The 23,795-nt window shown below is 36.5% G+C and overlaps 1 protein-coding gene across 2 annotated transcripts in view; it reads right to left on the reverse strand.

Moving 5' to 3' along the window:
- The window catches only part of si:dkey-283b15.2 (neuronal pentraxin-1), a 26,113-nt gene extending 2,940 nt beyond the window's left edge, over positions 1-23,173 (reverse strand). The window contains exons 1-4 of one of the 2 annotated variants that reach the window (XM_061915250.1): positions 23,018-23,173; positions 4,970-5,616; positions 3,050-3,515; positions 679-917 (exon numbers count right to left, since the gene is read on the reverse strand). In XM_061915250.1, coding sequence (XP_061771234.1) covers positions 679-917; positions 3,050-3,515; positions 4,970-5,518 — 1,254 coding nt within the window. In that variant the 5' untranslated portion in view covers positions 5,519-5,616; positions 23,018-23,173. Of the gene's footprint in view, positions 1-678; positions 918-3,049; positions 3,519-4,969; positions 5,617-23,017 lie in introns of both variants that reach the window. The other variant, XM_061915249.1, reaches the window with a different exon arrangement.
- Between the last annotated feature and the right edge of the window lie 622 nt (positions 23,174-23,795).

Genomic DNA, 23,795 nt, shown 5'->3' on the forward strand with positions numbered 1-23,795 from the left:
ATGTATATATAGGTATGACTACGTATGTATATAATTATATAAATACGTATGTGTATATATATAGGTACGGATACATATGTATATATGTGTATACATAGGTAAAAATACATACGTATATATGTATACATATGTACAAATACGAATGTATATACGTATATATAGGTATGAGTACATATGTGTATATATAGGTACGAATATGTATGTATATATAGGTACAAATACATATTATGTTTACATATATGTAGGTAAAAATACATATTGTATATACGTATATATAGGTAGATACGTATATATAGGTACAAATACATATGTATGTATATATAGATATGAGGTTGTATGTATATATACGTGTATATATAGGTATGAATACGTATGTATATATACGTGTATATATATAGGTATGTATACACACGTAAGAATACGTATGTATATACGTATATATAGACAAGTCGCCCTCTCATCGCGGAGCATTATATTTACTGTACAAATATAAGGACATTTTCAAAGATGGTATTTAATGAATTCTTCTTCAGAGATGATTTAGTCATGGCATTGCTGAGTTGTCATGGTTACAATGTCATTGATGAATTGTCATGGTAATGATGTCATTGTTGACTTGTCATGGTTATGATGTCATTGCTGAGTTATCATGGTTATGATGTGAAAAAGCTGACTCACCTGGTCATCAATCAGCAGTTCTATGGGGTTCCCCCCCCACTCAATCAGCACCAACTCGTTAGGTTGTCCAGGTGCGGAGTAGGACAACGGCGTTCCCATGGCGACGCCCACGCCGTTTTTGATCCAAAGACACAAAGTGAAAGCAAAGATTTCTTGCAAAATAGTTTTCTTCATTTTTCCAAACATGAAGTTTGTTCTCATTGGAAAACTGATCTGGAAATTCTCTCTGCTGCTGGAACCTGATGGGGGAGACACAACACATTCATTTGTTCATTCATTCGTTCATTCGTTCATACATCCGTTCATATATCAGCTCATACATCAGTTCATTCATTCCTACATACATTCATCTATAGATTCATTAATTTATTCATACATTCATTCATTCATACATGTGTTCATTCATTTGTACACCCATGCATACATTCATTCGTACATCTGTTCATTCATACATTCGTTCATTCATTCGTCCATACATTCATTCATACATCAATTCATTCATTCATTCAATCATACACTCACTCACACGTGTTTATTCATTTGCACACCCATTTTTACAGCCGTTCATTCATTCATTCATACATCATACTTTCATTTATTCATACATGTATTCATTCATTTGTTCATACATCCATTCGTTCATTTATTAATTCAAACATCTGTTTGTTCGTTCATACATGTATACATCCATTCCTTCATTCATTCATTCATTCAGCGTGGCGCAGTGGTAGAGTGGCCGTGCGCAACCCGAGGGTCCCTGGTTCAATTCCCACCTAGTACCAACCTCGTCACGTCCGTTGTGTCCTGAGCAAGACACTTCACCCTTGCTCCATACATGTGTTCATTCATTTATTTATGCACCCATTGAATCATTTGTTCATTCCGCCATACATTCGTTCATCCATTCATACGTTTGTGTGTTCATTCATTCATTATTTTCATTTGTTTATACATTAATTCATACATTATTTTGCTTATTCATTTGTTTGTTAATTCATTATTTCATGCATTCATCAATTATTTTTTTCATTCACACATTTGTTCAGTCATTCATTTATACATCCATCAATTCACAAAATCATGAATTTGTTTGTTCATTCATACATCCGTTCATTCATACACCTGTTCATTTTTACATACATCGACTCGTTCATTTATTCATCCGTTCGTTCATAAATTCCTTTGCTCATTCATTTGTTCTTGCATTCCTTTGTTGATTCATTCAGTCATCTGTTCATTTTCCCATTCATGCATTTGTTCATTCATTCATTTTTTCCTTTGTTAATTTATTCATTCATACATTCCTTTGTTTATTCATTCATACATTAATTCATCCGTTCATTCATACATTTGCTCATCCATGCGCTTGTTCATTCATGTATTCATTCATTCATACGTTTGTTTGAATGAATGAATTCATTTCATTTGTTTATCATCCATCAAACCATATAGCTGTCTATACACACATTTTCTACCACTTGTCCCTGTCGGGGTCGCTGGGGGTCCTGGAGACTATCTCAGCCGGCCATCAGGGAGAAGGTGTCGTACACCCTGGACAAGTCACCACCTCATCACAGGGCCAACACAGATAGATAACATTCACACACTAGGGACTATTTAGTGTTGCCAATCAACTTATGCCCAGGTGCATGTCTTTGGAGGTGGGAGGGGCCTATCCCCAGGTGCATGTCTTTGGAGGTGGGAGGGGCCTATCCCCAGGTGCATGTCTTTGGAGGTGGGAGGGGCCTATCCCCAGGTGCATGTCTTTGGAGGTGGGAAGGGCCTATCCCCAGGTGCATGTTTTTGCAGGTGGGAGGGGCCTATCCCCAGGTGCATGATTTTTGCAGGTGGGAGGGGCCTATTCCCAGATGCATGTTTTTGCAGGTGGGAGGGGCCTATCCCCAGGTGCATGTTTTTGCAGGTGGGAGGGTCCTATCCCCAGGTGCATGTCTTTGGAAGTGGGAGGGGCCTATCCCCAGGTGCATGTTTTTGCAGGTGGGAGGGGCCTTTCCCCAGGTGCATGTTTTTGCAGGTGGGAGTGGCCTATCCCCAGATGCATGTTTTTGCAGATGGGAGGGGCCTATCCCCAGGTCCATGTTTTTGCAGGTGGGAGGGGCCTATCCCCAGGTGGATGTATTTGGAGGTGGGAGGGGCCTATCCCCAGGTGGGTGTCTTTGGATGTGGGAAGAAGTCGGAGTACCCGGAGGGAACCCATGCAGTCACGAGTTAGAACACGCAAACTCCACACAGAACGACCCTGAGCCCGGGGATCGAACCCAGGACTTTCTTAGTGGCACACGCACTAACCCCTGTGCCACAGAAATCCATCCATCCGTCATTCATTCATTCATGGCTTGCGTAGGCGGGGTACCTTGCAGGTGGAGTTGTTGAAGCATGGTGTCCAGTTGGTTGTGGTATCCTCCTTGTTGTGAAGCTTCACTGGATTCTGGGTGCGGCACAAAAGTGTGACTGTCTGCTTCGTTGCCCTGGTGACCATCATCGGTGTCTTCATTGTCTCCGTCATGGCGGCCATCGCTGTGCTCGTCCAAATGTTGTCCAGTGTCATGGTCACCATGGTCTCCATGGTCGCCATGGTCTTCATGGTCGCCATGGTCTCCCTGGTCGCTGTCGTCTGTCCGGCCGTTAGGATCATCATCATGGTGGAGGTCGTGACGGTCATCGTGGTCATCAATGTGGCGCTGGTCGTCGTGGTCATCGTGGTGGAGCTGGTCGCCGAGCGCACCAGTGCGTTGGTGCAGTTGCTCCTCCAGAGTATGGATCTTCCTCTGCAGGAGTTGTCTGAGAGCGCTGGAATACGTGAGGGATGAGTTCCTCTTCTGCTGAATCATGAGAAACAAGAAATGTGCGCAGTCAGCATGTGTCTTATATATATTTATATATGTAATAGTTACTTCTTTATATTCATAGTCATATTTGAAAACAGCTAGTGTTTTTCCATTTGTTCTCTCTCTGTTTGTCCGCAAGTAAACTGTGTGTGTTAACCTTGAAGCTTGGGAATGTAGGAAGTTGGAGTACTCCCTAAATATCGTATCTTTAGTTGAACAATGAACCTGTATGTTCGATTTGGAGAGGGTGGGGGCATTTTGCCATGTGAATGTCAGATCAACTTGGCGATGCGATTTGAATGTGTTGTTTTTAGGTTGGTCTCTCCAAAGCTTTGGAATAAATTGCAAAATACCTATTCTGTTCTGGGTGATCATTTAAACTCAGTTTATGTGTCATCAAAAGAACTTGGGATTGACCAGTAATTTAAATTCCCTTGGAGGAACATATGGTCCAAAACGCAACAATTGCTAGCATTGCGCTGCGAGGAAGATCCTCCATGCTGGCCCTCAACAGAGCCCTCTATAGAGAGAGTATGGACTGCTCGGTTTCAGAGCGGGTCCTAAAAATGGTGGTCCCGTGAGGGGGTTTTGATCGATCATTTAAGAAATTGTCTGCCCATACTCTCTCTGGCTGGTCAAAAGCCCCTCGTGTGACCACAGGCCGCCATGTTTCGGACCCACTCTGGAACCGAGTTGTCTGTACTCTTGCTGCCCACACAACAAAATTGAATTTCCAATAGTTGTATGGTCCCAGCAGCCTTACAGCTGCCAGTGTCTTGTTGTCAAATCATCCAGGCTATGTCCTGCGCACCTGTCTGTCAAGGCAGATAAGCATAATCGGCAGGGGGATGCCCAGCTTGAGGCGGGCGGTAGATGTCCAATGAGACATGGTGATCTCGCCCACTGACGAAAGCAACCCCTGGCGCCAACTCTACGTCAATCAAGTGACTGGCTTATAACCGGTTACTGCTTTCCGTGTGGTTTCGACACTTTGCAGTGAAGCCGGTGTGTCCTCTCCAGGGTGCTAGCCAGGGCAAGGTGGTATGGAGAATCAGCTGTTGCCCATGCAGAAGATCCCCCCCTCTCCACGCAGCTGATGGATCCAAGGGAAAAGTAAAACCGATACCTCTTGGCACCAGCGGCGTAGCAGGAGTTGCCGGAATGACCGCCTTAGGGACTCCGGCTCTGGATTTGATGTCAGGGTTGACTCCCTTAGCCTTTGGTTAACCAAAACCTGCCCGCAAGGCAGCGGGAGACTCGTGGAAGGCGGGGACGTCTCTCTATACCCGTGCAGGTCCATGTTGACCTGCCCACTGTCCACAAGCATAATCACTGCTGATCTTACACACCTGTCTTACCTTACCTGATCAGTGATCACATCAGACAGGAACATCAGAGAAGACTGTCAAGTGTTACCTGTATGGTCTCTGGGCTGTGTTGCTCACCTGCAGATTGTCCAGCCTCTCCTTGAGCGCCTGCAACATGCTCTCCATCTGCTCCGGTGACCGTGACGTCTCATGCTTGACATCCTTCTCCCGGTGAACTCCGTCCGACGGCGGGTCGGGTGTGAGGGTACCGTAGTGGTGACCCCAGTTATAGTGCTTGGCGTGATCCGAGGAGCGGTCATCGTGAGGCGTCCGCCCTAAGCCCTCGCACATGGCCAGCTTGGCCGTCAGCTCCCTGATGGTCTCCCTTTGGTCCAAGATGGTCTCTTTCTGGCGGACCAGGTTCTCCCTAAGGTGGAGGATGGTATTTTTGGCTTCCTCGCCCGCTCCCAACCAGCCTGCTGGGGGCGGACCTTGATGGGCAGCCCCGCCTACGCCCGCTGCGGGAAAGCAGGAGGGGTCTGCATCCAAAGGGACTGGTGTGCACAGGAAGCGCGGGTGTGCGCTGTAGAAGTCGTGAAAGTCCAAGCCCGGACTGCAGGATGAAGGCCAGAAGAGAAAAGAGAGCAGGAGGAAGGAGGATGAAAGTGGAGTCTGCATCTTCTCCATTCTCACTTTGGCCTCAAAGACTCAAGCATCGGGAAAATGTCAGGAATTTGAAGAACTAATATCGCCTTCAAAAGTCATTCCTTCACCCCCCGACACATCTGTAAAATAAGAGAACAACAAAGGTCTTTCACGACAATAGTTTGCTTCCTTTATGAGTTTATTATTGGTCTACTGAAAATGTGCGGGTCAAAAGTATACATACAGCAATATTAATATTTGCTCACATGTCCCTTGGCAGGTTTCCCTGCAATATGGCGCTTTTGGACCACAGAACTTTCCTCCAGAAGGTCGTATCTTTGTCCATGTGATGTCAGATGAAACACAAATGGAGCTGTTTACCCAGCAATATGATTGGAGGAGAAAAGGTGAGGCCTTTAATCCCAGGAATAGGACTCATGTGACACAGTCATTAAACTCGGTTACAAACGCCACAATGGGAAAGTCAAAGGAACTCAGCACAGATCTGAAACAATTAATCAATGACTTGAACAGGTCAGAAAAGTCACTTGGAACCATTTCAAAATAGCTCAAGGTCCCAAGAGCAACTGTGCAGGCAATTGTTGGTAAATATAAAGTGCATGGCACAGTTTTGTCACTTCCATGATCAGGAAGAAAACGCAATCTTTCACCTGCTGCTGAGAGAAAATGGGTCAGGGAGCTCAAGAGTCAACCGAGAACCACCAAAAAGCAGGTCTGCAATGAATTGGAAGCTGCTGGAACACAGGTGTCAGTGTCCACAGTCAAGCATGGCCATGGACTGAGTGGCTACCGTGCAAGAAGGAAGACCATGCTCCAGAAGCCACACCTTAAGGCTCCTCTAAAGTTTGCTGCGGATCACATGGACAAAGATAAGACCTTCTGGAGGAAAGTTCTGTGGCGCTGTTTGGCCACAATACCCAGTAATATGTTTGGAGGAGAAAAGGTGAGGCCTTTAATCCCAGGAATAGGACTCATGTGACGCAGTCATTAGACTCGGTTACAAACGCCACAATGGGAAAGTCAAAGGAACTCAGCACGGATCTGAAACAATTAATCAATGACTTGAACAAGTCAGAAAAGTCACTTGGAGCCATTTCAAAATAGCTCAAGGTCCCAAGAGCAACTGTGGAGGCAATTGTTGGTAAATATAAAGTGCATGGCACAGTTTCTTCACTTCCATGATCAGGAAGAAAACGCAATCTATCACCTGCTGCTGAGAGAAAATGGGTCAGGGAGATCAAGAGTCAACCGAGAACCACTAAAATGCAGGTCTGCAATGAATTGGAAGCTGCTGGAACACAGGTGTCAGTGTCCACAGTCAAGACTGTTTTGCATGGCCATGGACTGAGAGGCTACCATGCAAGAAGGAAGACCTTGCTCCAGAAGCCACACCTTAATTCTCCTATAAAGTTTGCTGCGGATCACATGGACAAAGATAAGACCTTCTGGAGGAAAGTTCTGTGGCGCTGTTTGGCCACAATACCCAGTAATATGTTTGGAGGAGAAAAGATGAGGCCTTTAATCCCAGGAATAGGACTCATGTGACGCAGTCATTAGACTCGGTTACAAACGCCACAATGGGAAAGTCAAAGGAACTCAGCACGGATCTGAAACAATTAATCAATGACTTGAACAAGTCAGAAAAGTCACTTGGAGCCATTTCAAAATAGCTCAAGGTCCCAAGAGCAACTGTGGAGGCAATTGTTGGTAAATATAAAGTGCATGGCACAGTTTTGTCACTTCCATGATCAGGAAGAAAACGCAATCTATCACCTGCTGCTGAGAGAAAATGGGTCAGGGAGATCAAGAGTCAACCGAGAACCACCAAAAAGCAGGTCTGCAATGAATTGGAAGCTGCTGGAACACAGGTGTCAGTGTCCACAGTCAAGCATGGGCATGGACTGAGTGGCTACCATGCAAGAAGGAAGACCTTGCTCCAGAAGCCACACCTTAAGGCTCCTCTAAAGTTTGCTGCGGATCACATGGACAAAGATAAGACCTTCTGGAGGAAAGTTCTGTGGTCAGACGAAACTAAAATTTGGCCTCAATATGTTTGGAGGAGAAAAGGTGAGGCCTTTAATCCCAGGAACACTATTCATACCATCAAGCATGGTGGTGGTAGTATTATGCTCTGGGCCTGCCAATGGAACTGCTGCTTTACAGAGAGTAAATGGGACAACGAAAAAGGAGGATTTCCTCCAAATTCTTCAGGACAAACTAAAATCAGCAAAATCGTCTGGCACAAAGCGGAGCGGACTCGGGGGCGGGCCTAGAGCATGCCCATATAAGTAAATGTGTGGGAGGAGACAGACATAAAGCATTTCAGTCTGGCACACAACAGAGTCCATAAGTAAGTCCAGCACAAAGCAAAAGGGGAAGGACCAGGTCTTGAGCATTTACATGGGCATGTCTGAAGATGTTCTTATTCATCCTGGTCATTGATTGGTCAGATCTAGACTAGACTAAGTTTAGGACTATCTAAGACTATGAGCACGAAGGGATGAAGCCTAATTGGATGACCCCTCAGCGCTCCTGTTCTGTTCCCTGTGCAGTTTTTCTTTGTGCTTCAACGGCTTTGTTGGGAAAATGACATTTCTTTGTACTTGTGCAATGACAACAAAGACCATACCATACCATACCATACCATACCATACCATACCATACCATACCATACCATACCATACCATACCATACCGTCAACCTTTAACACAACTATCCGAGGTTTTAACGACAACAAATCTTGTAAAAGCTATCTACAGTGTCATACAAGTGTAAAAAGAAGTGAGCCAGGAGTTGAACTTAAAGCATGGCTGGTGTAAGTAGCAGACAGGTGGCGCTGCACACAGCATAAAAGATGTGTTGACAATGTTGCTATTTACACTCTCCTCATAAAGACGGATGAATTATTAAACATAACATGGCATTTGCAAAGGGCACACACTGACCTATGGATCTGTGTGTGTGTGTGTGTGTGTGTGTGTGTGTGTGTGTGTGTGTGTGTGTGTGTGTGTGTGTGTGTGTGTGTGTGTGTGTGTGCCTTCAACTCATGCATTTTTAATGTACTTTAAAATGTCTAATACATTTCATGATATAGTGAAGACTAGTAATGTATTAGTTGTAGTGAAGACTAGTAGTGTGTTTTTTGTAATGAAGTCTAGTAGTGTGTTAGTTGTAGTGAATACTAGTAGTGCGTTAGTTGTAGTGAAGACTAGTAATGTGTTTTTTGTAATGAATACTAGTAGTGCGTTAGTTGTAGTGAAGACTAGTAATGTGTTAGTTGTAGTGAAGACTAGTAGTGTGTTTTTTGTAGTGAAGACTAGTAGTGTGTTTTTGTAGTGAAGACTAGTAATGTGTTGTAGTAAAGATTATTAGTGTGTTTTTGTAGTGAAGACCAGTAGTGTGTTAGTTGTGGTGAAGTAGTAGTGTGTTAGTTGTAGTGAAGACAAGTAGTGCGTTATTTGTAGTGAAGACTTGTAGTGTTTTAGTTGTAATGAAGACTAGTAGTGTGTTAGTTGTAATGAATACTAGTAGTGCGTTAGTTGTAGTAAAGACTAGTAATGTGTTAGTTGTAGTGAAGACTAGTAGTGTGTTTTTGTAGTAAAGACTAGTGTGTTTTTGTAGTGAAGACTAGTAATGTGTTAGATGTAGTGAAGACTAGTAATTTGTTAGTTGTAGTGAAGACTAGTAATGTGTTAGTTGTAGTGAAGACTAATAGTGTGTTTTTTGTAGTAAAGACTAGTAGTGTGTTTTTTGTAGTGAAGACTAGTAATGTGTTGTATTAAAGATTATTAGTGTGTTTTTGTAGTGAAGACCAGTAATGTGTTAGTTGTGGTGAAGTAGTAGTGTGTTAGTTGTAGTGAAGACTAGTAGTGTGTTAGTTGTAGTGAAGACTAGTTGTGTGTTAGTTGTAGTGAAGATTAGTAGTGTGTTAGTTGTAGTGAAGACAAGTAGTGCGTTATTTGTAGTGAAGACTTGTAGTGTTTAGTTGTAATGAAGACTAGCAGTGTGTTAGTTGTAATGAATACTAGTAGTGTGTTAGTTGTAGTAAAGACTAGTAATGTGTTAGTTGTAGTGAAGACTAGTAGTGTGTTTTTTGTAGTAACGATTAGTGTGTTTTTTGTAGTGAAGACGAGTAATGTGTTAGTTGTAGTGAAGACTAGTAGTGTGTTTTTGTAGTGAAGACTAGTAGTGTGTTTTTTGTAGTGAAGACTAGTAATGTGTTGTAGTAAAGATTATTAGTGTGTTTTTGTAGTGAAGACCAGTAATGTGTTATTTGTAGTGAAGACTAGTAGTGTTTTAGTTGTAATGAAGACTAGTAGTGTGTTAGTTGTAATGAATACTAGTAGTGCGTTAGTTGTAGTAAAGACTAGTAATGTGTTAGTTGTAGTGAAGACTAGTAGTGTGTTTTTTGTAGTAAAGACTAGTGTGTTTTTGTAGTGAAGACTAGTAATGTGTTAGTTGTGGTGAAGTAGTAGTGTGTTAGTTGTAGTGAAGACAAGTAGTGCGTTATTTGTAGTGAAGACTTGTAGTGTTTTAGTTGTAATGAAGACTAGTAGTGTGTTAGTTGTAATGAATACTAGTAGTGCGTTAGTTGTAGTAAAGACTAGTAATGTGTTAGTTGTAGTGAAGACTAGTAGTGTGTTTTTTGTAGTAAAGACTAGTGTGTTTTTGTAGTGAAGACTAGTAATGTGTTAGATGTAGTGAAGACTAGTAATTTGTTAGTTGTAGTGAAGACTAGTAATGTGTTAGTTGTAGTGAAGACTAATAGTGTGTTTTTTGTAGTAAAGACTAGTAGTGTGTTTTTTGTAGTGAAGACTAGTAATGTGTTGTATTAAAGATTATTAGTGTGTTTTTGTAGTGAAGACCAGTAATGTGTTAGTTGTGGTGAAGTAGTAGTGTGTTAGTTGTAGTGAAGACTAGTAGTGTGTTAGTTGTAGTGAAGACTAGTTGTGTGTTAGTTGTAGTGAAGATTAGTAGTGTGTTAGTTGTAGTGAAGACAAGTAGTGCGTTATTTGTAGTGAAGACTTGTAGTGTTTAGTTGTAATGAAGACTAGCAGTGTGTTAGTTGTAATGAATACTAGTAGTGTGTTAGTTGTAGTAAAGACTAGTAATGTGTTAGTTGTAGTGAAGACTAGTAGTGTGTTTTTTGTAGTAAAGATTAGTGTGTTTTTTGTAGTGAAGACGAGTAATGTGTTAGTTGTAGTGAAGACTAGTAGTGTGTTTTTGTAGTGAAGACTAGTAGTGTGTTTTTTGTAGTGAAGACTAGTAATGTGTTGTAGTAAAGATTATTAGTGTGTTTTTGTAGTGAAGACCAGTAATGTGTTATTTGTAGTGAAGACTAGTAGTGTTTTAGTTGTAATGAAGACTAGTAGTGTGTTAGTTGTAATGAATACTAGTAGTGCGTTAGTTGTAGTAAAGACTAGTAATGTGTTAGTTGTAGTGAAGACTAGTAGTGTGTTTTTTGTAGTAAAGACTAGTGTGTTTTTGTAGTGAAGACTAGTAATGTGTTAGATGTAGTGAAGACTAGTAGTGTATTTTTGTAGTGAAGACTAGTAATGTGTTGTAGTAAAGATTATTAGTGTGTTTTTGTAGTGAAGACTAGTAATGTGTTAATTGTGGTGAAGTAGTAATGTGTTAGTTGTGGTGAAAACCAGTAGTGTGTTTTTTGTAGTGAAGACTAATAATGTGTTAGTTGTAGTAAAGACTATTAGTGTGTTAGTTGTAGTGAACACTAGTAATGTGTTGGTTGTGGTGTGTACGTTGTAGTGAAAACTAGTCGTGTGTTTTTGTAGTGAAGACTGGTAGTGTGTTAGTTTTAATGAAGACTAGTAATGTGTTAGTTGTAGTGAAGACTGTTAGTGTGTTATTTGTAGTGGAAATTAGTAATGTTTTAGTTGTGGTGTGTTAGTTGTAGGGAAAACTAGTAGTGTCTTAATTGTAGTGAAGACTAGTAGTGGGTTAGTTGTAATGAAGTCTAGTAGTGTGGTAGTTGTAGGAAAGACTAGTAGTGTCTTATTTGTAGTGAAGACTAATAGTGTGTTAATTTAATGAAGACTAGTAATGTGTTAGTTGTAGTAATGACTATTTGTGTATTATTTGTAGTGATAACTAGTAATGTGTTAGTTGTGGTCTTTTAGTTGTAGTGAAAAGTAGTAGTGTCTTATTTGTAGTGAAGACTAGTCATGTCTTTTTTGTAGTGAAGACTAGTAGTGTGTTAGTTTTAATGAAGTCTAGTAATGTGTTAGTTGTAGTGAAGACTAGTTATGTGTTAATTGTGGTGTGTAAGTTATAGTGAAAACTAGTTGTGTCTTTTTTGTAGTGAAGACTCGTAGTGGGTATATTTTAATGAACTTTTGTAATGTGTTAGTTGTAGTGAATACTTTTAATGTGTTATTTATAGTGAAAACTAGTAATGTGTTAGTTGTGGTGTGTTAGTTGTAGTGAGAAGTAGTAGTGTGTTATTTGTAGTGAAGATTAGTAGTGTGTTAGTTGTAATGAAGACTTGTAGTGTGTGTTAGTTTTAGTGAAGACTAGAAGTGTGTTAGTTGTAGTGAAGACTAGTAGTGTGTTATTTGTAGTGAAGACTAGTAGTGTGTTATTTGTAGTGAAGACTAGTAGTGTGTTAGTTGTAATGAAGACTTGTAGTGTGTGTTAGTTGTAGTGAAGACTAGTAGTGTGTTATTTGTAGTGAAGACTAGTAGTGTGTTATTTGTAGTGAAGACTAGTAGTGCGTTAGTTGTAATGAAGACTTGTAGTGTGTTACTTGTAGTGAAGACTAGTAGTGTGTTATTTGTAGTGAAGACTAGTAGTGTGTTAGTTGTAATAAAGACTTGTAGTGTGTTAGTTGTAGTGAAGACTAGTAGTGTGTTATTTGTAGTGAAGACTAGTAATGTGTTAGTTGTAATGAAGACTAGTATTTTGTTAGTTGCAGTGAAGACTAGTAGTGTGATATTTGTAGTGAAAACTAGTAATGTGTTAGTTGTGGTGTGTAAGTTGTAGTGAAAACTAGTAGTGTGTTAGTTGTAGTGAAAACTAGTAGTGTGTTAGTTGTAGTGAAGACTAGTAGTGTATTAGTTGTAATGAAGACTTGTAGTGTGTTAGTTGTAGTGAAGACTAGTAGTGTGTTAGTTGTAGTGAAGACTTGTAGTGTGTTGGTTGTAGTAAAGACTTTTTGTGTATTATTTGTAGTGAAAACTAGTAATGTGTTAGTTGTGGTCTTTTAGTTGTAGTGAAAAGTAGTAGTGTCTTATTTGTAGTGAAGACTAGTAGTGTGTTAGTTTAAATGAAGTCTAGTAATGTGTTAGTTGTAGTGAAGACTAGTAATGTGGTAATTGTGGTGTATAAGTTATAGTGAAAACTATTTGTGTCTTTTTTGTAGTGAAGACTTGTAGTGGGTATATTTTAATGAACTCTAGTAATGTGTTAGTTGTAGTGAATACTTTTAATGTGTTATTTGTAGTGAAAACTAGTAATGTGTTAGTTGTGGTGTGTTAGTCGTAGTGAAAAGTAGTAGTGTCTTATTTGTAGTGAAGAATAGTAGTGTGTTATTTGTAGTGAAGACTAGTAGTGTGTTAGTTGTAATGAAGACTTGTAGTGTGTGTTAGCTGTAGTGAAGACTAGTAGTGTGTTAGTTGTAGTGAAGACTAGTAGTGTGTTATTTGTAGTGAAGACTAGTAGTGTGTTAGTTGTAGTAAAGACTAGTAGTGTGTTAGTTGTAGTGAAGACTAGTAGTGTGTTAGTTGTAATGAAGGCTTGTAGTGTGTTAGTTGTAGTGAAGACTAGTAGTGTGTTATTTGTAGTGAAGACTAGTAGTTTGTTAGTTGTAATGAAGACTTGTAGTGTGTTAGTTGTAGTGAAGACTAGTAGTGTGTTAGTTGTAATGAAGACTAGTATTGTGTTAGTTGTAGTGAAGACTAGTAGTGTGATATTTGTAGTGAAAACTAGTAATGTGTTAGTTGTGGTGTGTAAGTTGTAGTGAAGACTAGTAGTGTGTCAGTCGTAGTGAAAACTAGTAGTGTGTTAGTTGTAGTGAAGACTAGTAGTGTATTAGTTGTAATGAAGACTTGTAGTGTGTTAGTTGTAGTGAAGACTAGTAGTGTGTTAGTTGTAGTGAAGACTTGTAGTGTGTTGGTTGTAGTAAAGACTATTTGTGTATTATTTGTAGTGAAAACTAGTAATGTGTTAGTTGTGGTCTTTAAGTTGTAATGAAGACTTGTAGTGTGTTAGTTGTAGTGAAGACTACTAGTGTGTTAGTTGTAATGAAGACTAGTATTGTGTTAGTTGTAGTGAAGACTAGTAGTGTGATATTTGTAGTGAAAACTAGTAATGTGTTAGTTGTGGTGTGTAAGTTGTAGTGAAGACTAGTAGTGTGTCAGTTGTAGTGAAAACTAGTAGTGTGTTAGTTGTAGTGAAGACTAGTAGTGTATTAGTTGTAATGAAGACTTGTAGTGTGTTAGTTGTAGTGAAGACTAGTAGTGTGTTAGTTGTAGTGAAGACTTGTAGTGTGTTGGTTGTAGTAAAGACTATTTGTGTATTATTTGTAGTGAAAACTAGTAATGTGTTAGTTGTGGTGTGTTAGTCGTAGTGAAAAGTAGTAGTGTCTTATTTGTAGTGAAGAATAGTAGTGTGTTATTTGTAGTGAAGACTAGTAGTGTGTTAGTTGTAATGAAGACTTGTAGTGTGTGTTAGCTGTAGTGAAGACTAGTAGTGTGTTAGTTGTAGTGAAGACTAGTAGTGTGTTATTTGTAGTGAAGACTAGTAGTGTGTTAGTTGTAGTAAAGACTAGTAGTGTGTTAGTTGTAGTGAAGACTAGTAGTGTGTTAGTTGTAATGAAGGCTTGTAGTGTGTTAGTTGTAGTGAAGACTAGTAGTGTGTTATTTGTAGTGAAGACTAGTAGTTTGTTAGTTGTAATGAAGACTTGTAGTGTGTTAGTTGTAGTGAAGACTAGTAGTGTGTTAGTTGTAATGAAGACTAGTATTGTGTTAGTTGTAGTGAAGACTAGTAGTGTGATATTTGTAGTGAAAACTAGTAATGTGTTAGTTGTGGTGTGTACGTTGTAGTGAAGACTAGTAGTGTGTCAGTCGTAGTGAAAACTAGTAGTGTGTTAGTTGTAGTGAAGACTAGTAGTGTATTAGTTGTAATGAAGACTTGTAGTGTGTTAGTTGTAGTGAAGACTAGTAGTGTGTTAGTTGTAGTGAAGACTTGTAGTGTGTTGGTTGTAGTAAAGACTATTTGTGTATTATTTGTAGTGAAAACTAGTAATGTGTTAGTTGTGGTCTTTAAGTTGTAATGAAGACTTGTAGTGTGTTAGTTGTAGTGAAGACTAGTAGTGTGTTAGTTGTAATGAAGACTAGTATTGTGTTAGTTGTAGTGAAGACTAGTAGTGTGATATTTGTAGTGAAAACTAGTAATGTGTTAGTTGTGGTGTGTAAGTTGTAGTGAAGACTAGTAGTGTGTCAGTTGTAGTGAAAACTAGTAGTGTGTTAGTTGTAGTGAAGACTAGTAGTGTATTAGTTGTAATGAAGACTTGTAGTGTGTTAGTTGTAGTGAAGACTAGTAGTGTGTTAGTTGTAGTGAAGACTTGTAGTGTGTTGGTTGTAGTAAAGACTATTTGTGTATTATTTGTAGTGAAAACTAGTAATGTGTTAGTTGTGGTCTTTAAGTTGTAATGAAGACTTGTAGTGTGTTAGTTGTAGTGAAGACTAGTAGTGTGTTAGTTGTAATGAAGACTAGTATTGTGTTAGTTGTAGTGAAGACTAGTAGTGTGATATTTGTAGTGAAAACTAGTAATGTGTTAGTTGTGGTGTGTAAGTTGTAGTGAAGACTAGTAGTGTGTCAGTTGTAGTGAAAACTAGTAGTGTGTTAGTTGTAGTGAAGACTAGTAGTGTATTAGTTGTAATGAAGACTTGTAGTGTGTTAGTTGTAGTGAAGACTAGTAGTGTGTTAGTTGTAGTGAAGACTTGTAGTGTGTTGGTTGTAGTAAAGACTATTTGTGTATTATTTGTAGTGAAAACTAGTAATGTGTTAGTTGTGGTCTTTAAGTTGTAATGAAGACTTGTAGTGTGTTAGTTGTAGTGAAGACTAGTAGTGTGTTAGTTGTAATGAAGACTAGTATTGTGTTAGTTGTAGTGAAGACTAGTAGTGTGATATTTGTAGTGAAAACTAGTAATGTGTTAGTTGTGGTGTGTAAGTTGTAGTGAAGACTAGTAGTGTGTCAGTTGTAGTGAAAACTAGTAGTGTGTTAGTTGTAGTGAAGACTAGTAGTGTATTAGTTGTAATGAAGACTTGTAGTGTGTTAGTTGTAGTGAAGACTAGTAGTGTGTTAGTTGTAGTGAAGACTTGTAGTGTGTTGGTTGTAGTAAAGACTATTTGTGTATTATTTGTAGTGAAAACTAGTAATGTGTTAGTTGTGGTCTTTTAGTTGTAGTGAAAAGTAGTAGTGTCTTATTTGTAGTGAAGACTAGTAGTGTGTTAGTTTAAATGAAGTCTAGTAATGTGTTAGTTGTAGTGAAGACTAGTAATGTGGTAATTGTGGTGTATAAGTTATAGTGAAAACTAGTTGTGTCTTTTTTGTAGTGAAGACTTGTAGTGGTATATTTTAATGAACTCTAGTAATGTGTTAGTTGTAGTGAATACTTTTGATGTGTTATTTGTAGTGAAAACTAGTAATGTGTTAGTTGTGGTGTGTTAGTCGTAGTGAAGGTAGTAGTAGTGTCTTATTTGTAGTGAAGACTAGTAGTGTGTTATTTGTAGTGAAGACTAGTAGTGTGTTAGTTGTAATGAAGACTTGTAGTGTGTGTTAGCTGTAGTGAAGACTAATAGTGTGTTATTTGTAGTGAAAACTAGTAGTGTGTTAGTTGTAGTGAAGACTAGTAGTGTGTTAGTTGTAGGGAAGACTAGTAGTGTGTTATTTGTAGTGAAGACTAGTAGTGTGTTAGTTGTAGTGAAGACTAGTAGTGTGTTATTTGTAGTGAAGACTAGTAGTGTGTTAGTTGTAATGAAGACTTGTAGTGTGTGTTAGCTGTAGTGAAGACTAGTAGTGTGTTAGTTGTAGTGAAGACTAGTAGTGTGTTATTTGTAGTGAAGACTAGTGGTGTGTTAGTTGTAGTGAAGACTAGTAGTGTGTTAGTTGTAGTAAAGACTAGTAGTGTGTTATTTGTAGTGAAGACTAGTAGTGTGTTAGTTGTAGTGAAGACTAGTAGTGTGTTATTTGTAGTGAAAACTAGAAGTGTGTTAGTTGTAGTAAAGACTAGTAGTGTGTTAGCTGTAGTGAAGACTAGTAGTGTTTTAGTTGTAGTGAAGACTAGTAGTGTGTTATTTGTAGTGAAAACTAGTAGTGTGTTAGTTGTAGTGAAGACTAGTAGTGTGTTATTTGTAGTGAAGACTAGTAGTGTGTTAGTTGTAATGAAGACTTGTAGTGTGTGTTAGCTGTAGTGAAGACTAGTAGTGTGTTATTTGTAGTGAAGACTAGTAGTGTGTTAGTTGTAATGAAGAATTGTAGTGTGTGTTAGCTGTAGTGAAGACTAGTAGTGTGTTAGTTGTAGTGAAGACTAGTAGTGTGTTATTTGTAGTGAAGACTAGTAGTGTGTTAGTTGTAGTGAAGACTAGTAGTGTGTTATTTGTAGTGAAGACTAGTAGTGTGTTAGTTGTAATGAAGACTTGTAGTGTGTTTTTTGTAGTGAAGACTAGTAATGTGTTAGATGTAGTGAAGACTAGTAATGTGTTGTAGTAAAGATTATTAGTGTGTTTTTGTAGTGAAGACTAGTAATGTGTTAATTGTGGTGAAGTAGTAATGTGTTAGTTGTAGTGAAAACCAGTAATGTGTTTTTTGTAGTGAAGACTAATAATGTGTTAGTTGTAGTAAAGACTATTAGTGTGTTAGTTGTAGTGAACACTAGTAATGTCTTGGTTGTGGTGTGTACGTTGTAGTGAAAACTAGTTGTGTGTTTTTTGTAGTGAAGACTTGTAGTGTGTTAGTTTTAATGAAGACTAGTAGTGTAGTAGTTGTTGGAAAGACTAGCAGTGTCTTATTTGTAATGAAAACTAGTAGTGTGTTAGGTTTAATGAAGACTAGTAATGTGTTAGTCGTAGTGAAAAGTAGTAGTGTCTTATTTGTAGTGAAGACTAGTAGTGTGTTATTTGTAGTGAAGACTAGTAGTGTTGTAGTTGTAATGAAGACTTGTAGTGTGTGTTAGCTGTAGTGAAGACTAGTAGAGTGTTAGTTGTAGTGAAGACTAGTAGTGTGTTATTTGTAGTGAAGACTAGTAGTGTGTTAGTTGTAATGAAGACTTGTAGTGTGTGTTAGTTGTAGTGAAGACTAGTAGTGTGATATTTGTAGTGAAAACTAGTAATGTGTTAGTTGTGGTGTGTAAGTTGTAGTGAAAACTAGTAGTGTGTTAGTTGTAGTGAAAACTAGTAGTGTGTCAGTTGTAGTGAAAACTAGTAGTGTGTTAGTTGTTGTGAAGACTAGTAGTGTATTAGTTGTAATGAAGACTTGTAGTGTGTTAGTTGTAGTGAAGACTAGTAGTGTGTTAGTTGTAGTGAAGACTTGTAGTGTGTTAGTTGTAGTGAAGACTAGTAGTGTGTTAGTTGTAGTGAAGACTAGTAGTGTGTTAGTTGTAGTGAAGACTTGTAGTGTGTTAGTTGTAATGAAGACTTGTAGTGTGTTAGTTGTAGTGAAGACTAGTAGTGTGTTAGTTGTAGTGAAGACTTGTAGTGTGTTGGTTGTAGTAAAGACTATTTGTGTATTATTTGTAGTGAAAACTAGTAATGTGCTAGTTGTGGTCTTTTAGTTGTAGTGAAAAGTAGTAGTGTCTTATTTGTAGTGAAGACTAGTAGTGTGTTAGTTTAAATGAAGTCTAGTAATGTGTTAGTTGTAGTGAAGACTAGTAATGTGGTAATTTTGGTGTGTAAGTTATAGTGAAAACCAGTTGTGTCTTTTTTGTAGTGAAGACTTGTAGTGGTATATTTTAATGAACTCTTGTAATGTGTTAGTTGTAGTGAATACTTTTAATGTGTTATTTGTAGTGAAAACTAGTAATGTGTTAGTTGTGGTGTGTTAGTCGTAGTGAAAAGTAGTAGTGTCTTATTTGTAGTGAAGACTAGTAGTGTGTTATTTGTAGTGAAGACTAGTAGTGTGTTATTTGTAGTGAAGACTAGTAGTGTGTTAGTTGTAGTGAAGACTAGTAGTGTGTTAGTTGTAGTGAAGACTAGTAGTGTGTTATTTGTAGTGAAGACTAGTAGTGTGTTAGTTGTAGTGAAGACTAGTAGTGTGTTAGTTGTAGTGAAGACTAGTAGTGTGTTAGTTGTAGTGAAGACTAGTAGTGTGTTAGTTGTAGTGAAGACTAGTAGTGTGTTAGTTGTAGTGAAGACTAGTAGTGTGTTAGTTGTAGTGAAGACTAGTAGTGTGTTAATTGTAGTGAAGACTAGTAGTGTGTTATTTGTAGTGAAGACTAGTAGTGTGTTAGTTGTAGTGAAGACTAGTAGTGTGTTAGTTGTAGTGAAGACTAGTAGTGTGTTAGTTGTGGTGAAGACTAGTAGTGTGTTATTTGTAGTGTGTGTGTGAGGATTAAGAGCAGAGACAGATGGTCCAAGTAAAGAAGTGTCAACACCTCCTCAGCCTCCATTTTTATTACAGTCTGCCGCCATTTAATTAACCTAATTACCGTGTAAGTGTGTGTGTGTGTGTGTGTGTGTGTGTGTGTGTGTGTGTGTGTGTGGTGTGTGTGTGTGTGTGTGTGTGTGTGTGTGTGTGTGTGTGTGTGTGTGTGTGTGTGTGTGTGTGTGTGTGTGTGTGTGTGTGTGTGTGTGTGTGTGTGTGTGTGTGGTAATCCATGAGTGCCATATGGCCCAGGTGGACATGTAAGTAGTGGCAAACACAAACCTGACATGTGTGCTTAGACTTCTGATGAAAAGCCTTCAAAATAAAATGAAAATAAAGAAGAATAGGAACAATTTCCACATCCAATTTTTCTGTATGCTTCTTATCCTTATAATAATAATAATTATTATTATTTTTAGAACCATAATAATGTTAATTTTAGTAATAGGAATAATAATAAATATTACTATAACATTTTTTAAAACTCGTCTTAGTATTAATTATATAATAATAATAATAATAATAATAATAATGTGATCAGTAATATAATAAAGAGAGTGCAGCTTCGGTCTGTAATGACGTTGCTATCATTAATGTTGTCTAATGATCAAATGTTCAATAAAACCCTTTTAAATGTAATATTTCCTCACAACTTTATTAGAAGTCAAATAATGTAGGATCATTTTTGTATGAAAACATAATGATATCAGACTTTATTCTTGAAAAATTCAGATTTTGTGTAATGTTATTTTTGTGGAATTGTGAAAGTATTAAAAGGTCATATATAAACATTCAGTATTATAAAAATAACTTATAGAATTAAGACAGGATTCCTTCCTAGATTTTATTTCTCCAATATAAAATACAACGTTATGGTCATAAAATATTGACTCCTTTTCTTATATATAAAAAAACATGACGTTAGTCTCATAACATGACTATTTTTCTGATAGAAAAGATATGACTTTATACAAAGTAAATAGTGATTACTTTTCTTATAAAATGATGAGTTTTTTTCTCATTAGATTATATATTTATTTTCCTCATAAAATTATGACTTCATTCTCATACAATTATGACTATTGTTCTTATAATATTATGATATATTCTCATAAAATTATGACTTTTTTCTCATAAAATAATGATTCATTCTCAGCAGGTAATGACTTTTTATCATAAAACTATGACTTTATTGTCACAAAATTATGACTAATTTTCTTATAAAACAATTATGATTTATTCTCACAAAATTATGACTATTTTTCTCATAAAATTGTGATTTATTCTCATACAATGCCAGTTTTTCCTCATAAAATTATGATTTTTTTCCATCTTAAAATAATGACTAAATTCTCATAAAATTATGACTATTTTCTTCATAAAATTATTATATATTCTCACAATTTTTTTTTTTTCTCATAAAATTATGATTTATTCTCAGCAGATTATGACTGTTTTTATCATAAAATTATGACTTTATTTTCATAAAATTATGACTTTTTTGTCATAAAATTATAACTTTATTCTCATAAAATTATGACTACCCTTCTTATAAAACAATTGATTTATTTTTCAAAATTATGACTTTTTTCCTCGTAAAATTATTATTTATTCTCATACAATGCCAGTTTTTCTCATAGAATTATGATTTTTTTCCTCATAAAATCATGACTCAATTCTCATACAATTATGACTATTTTTCTCATAAAATAATGATATATTCTAACAAAATTATAAGTGTTTTTCTCATAACAATTTGATTCATCCTCAACAGATTATGACTGCTTTTATCATAAAGTTATGACTTTATTTTAATAAAATTATGACTGTTTTTGTCATAAAATTATGACTTTATTCTCCTTAAAATTATAACTGATTTTCTTATAAAAAATATTTTGATTTATTCTCAAACAATTATGACTTTCTTCTCAAAGTTAAGATTTATTGTCATACGATTGAGTTTTTCGAATAGATTATGATTTTTCCCTCATAAAATTATGACTTAATTTTTATACAATTATGATTATTTTTCTCATTAAATTATAACTACTTTTCTTGTAAAAATTATTTTTATTTATTCTCAAAAAATTATGACTTTTTTCCCAAAGTTATGCTTTATTGTCATTTGTTTGAGTTTTTCCTCATAGATTATGATTTTTTCCCTCATAAAATTATGACTTAATTTTCATACAATTATGACTATTTTTCTCATTAAATTATGATATGGTCTCACAAAATTACGAGTGTTTTTCTCAAAATTATGATTTATTCTCAGTAGATTATGACTGTTTTTATCATAACATTATGACTGTTTATCTCATAAAATTGTGACTGTTTATCTCATAGAATTATGACTGTATTCTCATAAAATTATGACTTTATTCTCATACAATTATGACTACTTTTCTTATAAAATAATTCAGATTTATTCTTACAAAAATATAACCTTTTTCTCAAAGAATGGTGATTTATTCTCAGCAGATTATGACTGTTTTTATCATAAAATTATGACTGTTTATTTCGTAAAATTATGTCTGTTTATCTCAGAATTATGACTATTCTCATAAAATTATTACTTTATTCTCATAAAATTATGACTACTTTTCTTATAAAATAATGATTTATTCTCACACAATTATGACCTTTTTTCATAAGATTCAGATTTATTTTTAGCAGATTATGACTGTTTTTATCACGAAATTATGATTGTTTATCTCATAAAATTATGACTTTTTATCTCATAAAATTATGACTTTATTCTCATAAAATTATTAATGTTTATCTCATAAAATTGTGACTGTTTATTTCAAGGAATTACGACTGTATTCTCATAAAATTATGACTTTATTCTCATAGAATTATGACTACTTTTCTTATAAAATAATTATGATTTATTCTCACAAAATTATGACCTTTTTCTCATAAAATTGTGATTCATTCTCAACAGATTATGACGGTTTTTATCATAAAATTATGACTATTTATCTCATAAAATGATGACTGTTTATCTCAAAATTATGACTGTACTCTCATAAAATTATTACTTTATTCTCATAAAATTATGACTACTTTTCTTATAAAATAATCATTTATTCTCACAAAATTATGACCTTTTTTTGTAAAATTATGATTTATTCTCAGCAGATTATGACTGTTTTTATCATGAAATCTCGGTTGTTTATCTCATAAAATTACGACTGTTTAGCTCATAAAATTATGACTTTATTCTCATAAAATTATGGCTGTTTTTCTCATAAAACTGTGACTTTATCGTCATAAAGTTATGACTGTATTCTCACAAAATTATGACTTTATTCTAATAAAATGATGATTTATTCTCATACAACAATGACTGTTTTTCTCATAAAATTATGACTTTATTTTCAGTCATTTATGACCGTTTTTCTCACAAGGTTATGACTTTAAAATTATGGCCTTTTTCAAAATAAAATTATGACTTTGTTCTCATAAAATCACAAACGTTTTTCTCATAAAAGTATGACTTTATTCTCCTAATATTATATCAGTTTTTTTAATGTGACATTTTGTCACGTAATTCAACAACTTTATTTTTGTGAAATTGTGAAAACATTACAAAATGTAATGTTCAGTATAATAAAAATAACAGTTTTTCATCATTTCAGTTTGTTTCTATAACATAAATTGGGACATTGCTATTCTGTTTAATTGTGAGTATTTTCCTCATGATTTTACAGGCAGATTATTTCCACTTCATCCTTAAAAAATCATTATAATATTATAACTTCATTCCTGAAAAATTTTAACTTTTTTAAAAATGAAATACCCTTATTCTTGCAAAATGTTTTCCCCCCCACATAATACTTAATATGACTTTTTTCTCATGTTACAACCATATATATATATTTATATGTAATAATAACAAAGAGAATTGTTCTTACCTGTTGTTGTGTCCACACAGCGAGCGTTGTGGTGGGTGAGTGGGTGAGTGAGTGGGTAAGTGGGTGAGTGAGTGTGTCACACCCTGATCAGCTTGAGAGAGATTTACTCCAGAGGAGACTTTTTCAATCCCTCGCCATGTCCTCGCTCTCCTGCTCAGGAAGACCACACCTCCAGGCGGCTGCGGCTCTTACCTGATGACGCTGTCGCCTTGGCAACGGCGTAGCTTACCTACATCCCGGCACGCGAGCGACTGACCCAAATGTCTCCCGGTCCATGAGCGAGGTCGCTGCGGGACACGCTGCTGCCGTAAAAGGTGGAGCGTGATCACAGCCTGCTGAGAAAAAAGGGCAAATAATGTAAGTGTTTAATTTCATTTTTAACTTCAACTTTCAGTTTATATCTGTTATCCAAAATAAATGAAGGTCAGAGTTCCTCCTTAATTCAATTGACTGTGGCAACCCACCACGGCAAAATATTAGCCGCCACGCCTTCAAACAACGAGGGTGTTTTAGGTGAAAACAAAAGGCGTGTTGGAGCCTCCACAAGTAGACACACTAAGTCTTTTCTCATTCTAATTGACAAATTTATGCTACCGACTGACCCAACTCCGACAGTTTTTCTCATCGGATTATGATTTGTTTTCCTCATAAAATGATGACTTCATTCTCATACAATTACGACTATTTTTCTCACAAAGTTATGACTTTTTTTCATAAAATTACGATTTATTCTCAGCAGATTATGACTGTTTTTATCATAAAATTCTGACTTTATTCT

This window comes from Nerophis ophidion, linkage group LG11 (genome assembly GCF_033978795.1).
Source record: "Nerophis ophidion isolate RoL-2023_Sa linkage group LG11, RoL_Noph_v1.0, whole genome shotgun sequence".
NCBI classification, from domain to species: Eukaryota; Metazoa; Chordata; class Actinopteri; order Syngnathiformes; family Syngnathidae; genus Nerophis; species Nerophis ophidion.